Raw genomic sequence first — 1,242 nt, forward strand, 5'->3', positions numbered from 1 at the left:
AAAAAAAAAAAAAAAGGATAAAATCAGTTTCTCAAATTTTAAGACATATTTTTAGAAGCTAATTACAGTCATTAGGCTGTTTTCTGAAGCTGCTACTTCCTGGCTTTGGTCATGTCACTTCCCTAACTCTTTGCTGCCTTAGTTTCTCACCTTTAATATAGGTATAGGCACCACTCTTGTAAGAACTAGCAAGTGTCACCTATTGGGACAGTGTGTACAGCACACAGTAGGACACATATCAGTTGTCATCTCCATGAGAGGTCAGAGCTCACGAAACACAACTCTACACATTACCTCTCTTCTACATCTTCACTGATGCGGTTCTGTAAACGCCGAAGTCGGGGGTCACTGGACGAATCCTCTTCCTGTTCCTCAGGCTCTGCCTCTTGTTCCTTAGCTTTCTTAATGAATTGAAATTCTTCATCCTCTTCATCTGAGGACTCCATAGGAGCATAATCTGGCCTCTTTCCGGACACATAACGTTTTACTTTTACTTTTTCCATTGAAATCTCACCTGGGCAAGAGAGATAATTAATGTTTCAGTAACCTCTCTCCCAATTCCCTTCAACTCTTGGTCTATGCAGACAGAGCCTTGGGTTTCTGATGGACCAGAGTCTAAAAAGGATATGGCAGCCATTATACAACTACACATCCATCTATCAGTGCTTTCCTATAAAGACTATGGCAGGAGAAGGCATTTTATGAATACCAACACCAAGACATCAAGAGGTACCTTGGGGACGATGAAGTAGAAGACTGTGAGCAGTGAAACTCTAGAGCCCTCTTCCCCCCACCACAAATTCATGCTTTGTCATCATGATTTGAATGGGAATGTTCCCCGGGGGCTCAGGTGTTTGAACACTTGGGTCCCAGTTGGTGGTGCTGTTAGAGTACATTCAGGAGATGCAGCCTTGCTAGAGGAAGTATGCCACTAGGGTAAGCTGAGGTTGCAGAGTCATGCACCATTCCTACTGCAGTGCCTGTGTACTCGTCTCGCTCTCGCTGCTGCATGCTTGCAGTTCAAGACAGGAGCCCTCAGCTCCCTGTTTCTGCTGCCATACCTTGCTCTGCCTCCACGGACTCTAATCCTCTAAAATCAGAAACCCAAATAAACTCTTTTTTATAAATTGCCTTGATCATGGTATTTTATCACAGCAATAGAAAAGTAGCAAATGCACCCTTATTAAACAAATTCTTAGTAACAGTGCCCAGAATATTAGCAAGAATAATTTTTTTTTTTTT

At 42.6% G+C, this 1,242-nt stretch overlaps 1 protein-coding gene across 1 annotated transcript in view; it reads right to left on the bottom strand.

Annotated features, from left to right (window-relative positions):
* Positions 1-1,242, bottom strand: part of Mfap1 (microfibril associated protein 1) — a 16,729-nt gene that overhangs the window by 13,209 nt on the left and 2,278 nt on the right. The window contains exon 2 of the mRNA XM_005364349.3: positions 295-514. Coding sequence (XP_005364406.1) covers positions 295-514 — 220 coding nt within the window. The remainder of the gene's footprint in view (positions 1-294; positions 515-1,242) is intronic.

Source organism: Microtus ochrogaster (genome assembly GCF_000317375.1).
Source record: "Microtus ochrogaster isolate Prairie Vole_2 chromosome 14 unlocalized genomic scaffold, MicOch1.0 chr14_random_1, whole genome shotgun sequence".
NCBI classification, from domain to species: domain Eukaryota; kingdom Metazoa; phylum Chordata; class Mammalia; order Rodentia; family Cricetidae; genus Microtus; species Microtus ochrogaster.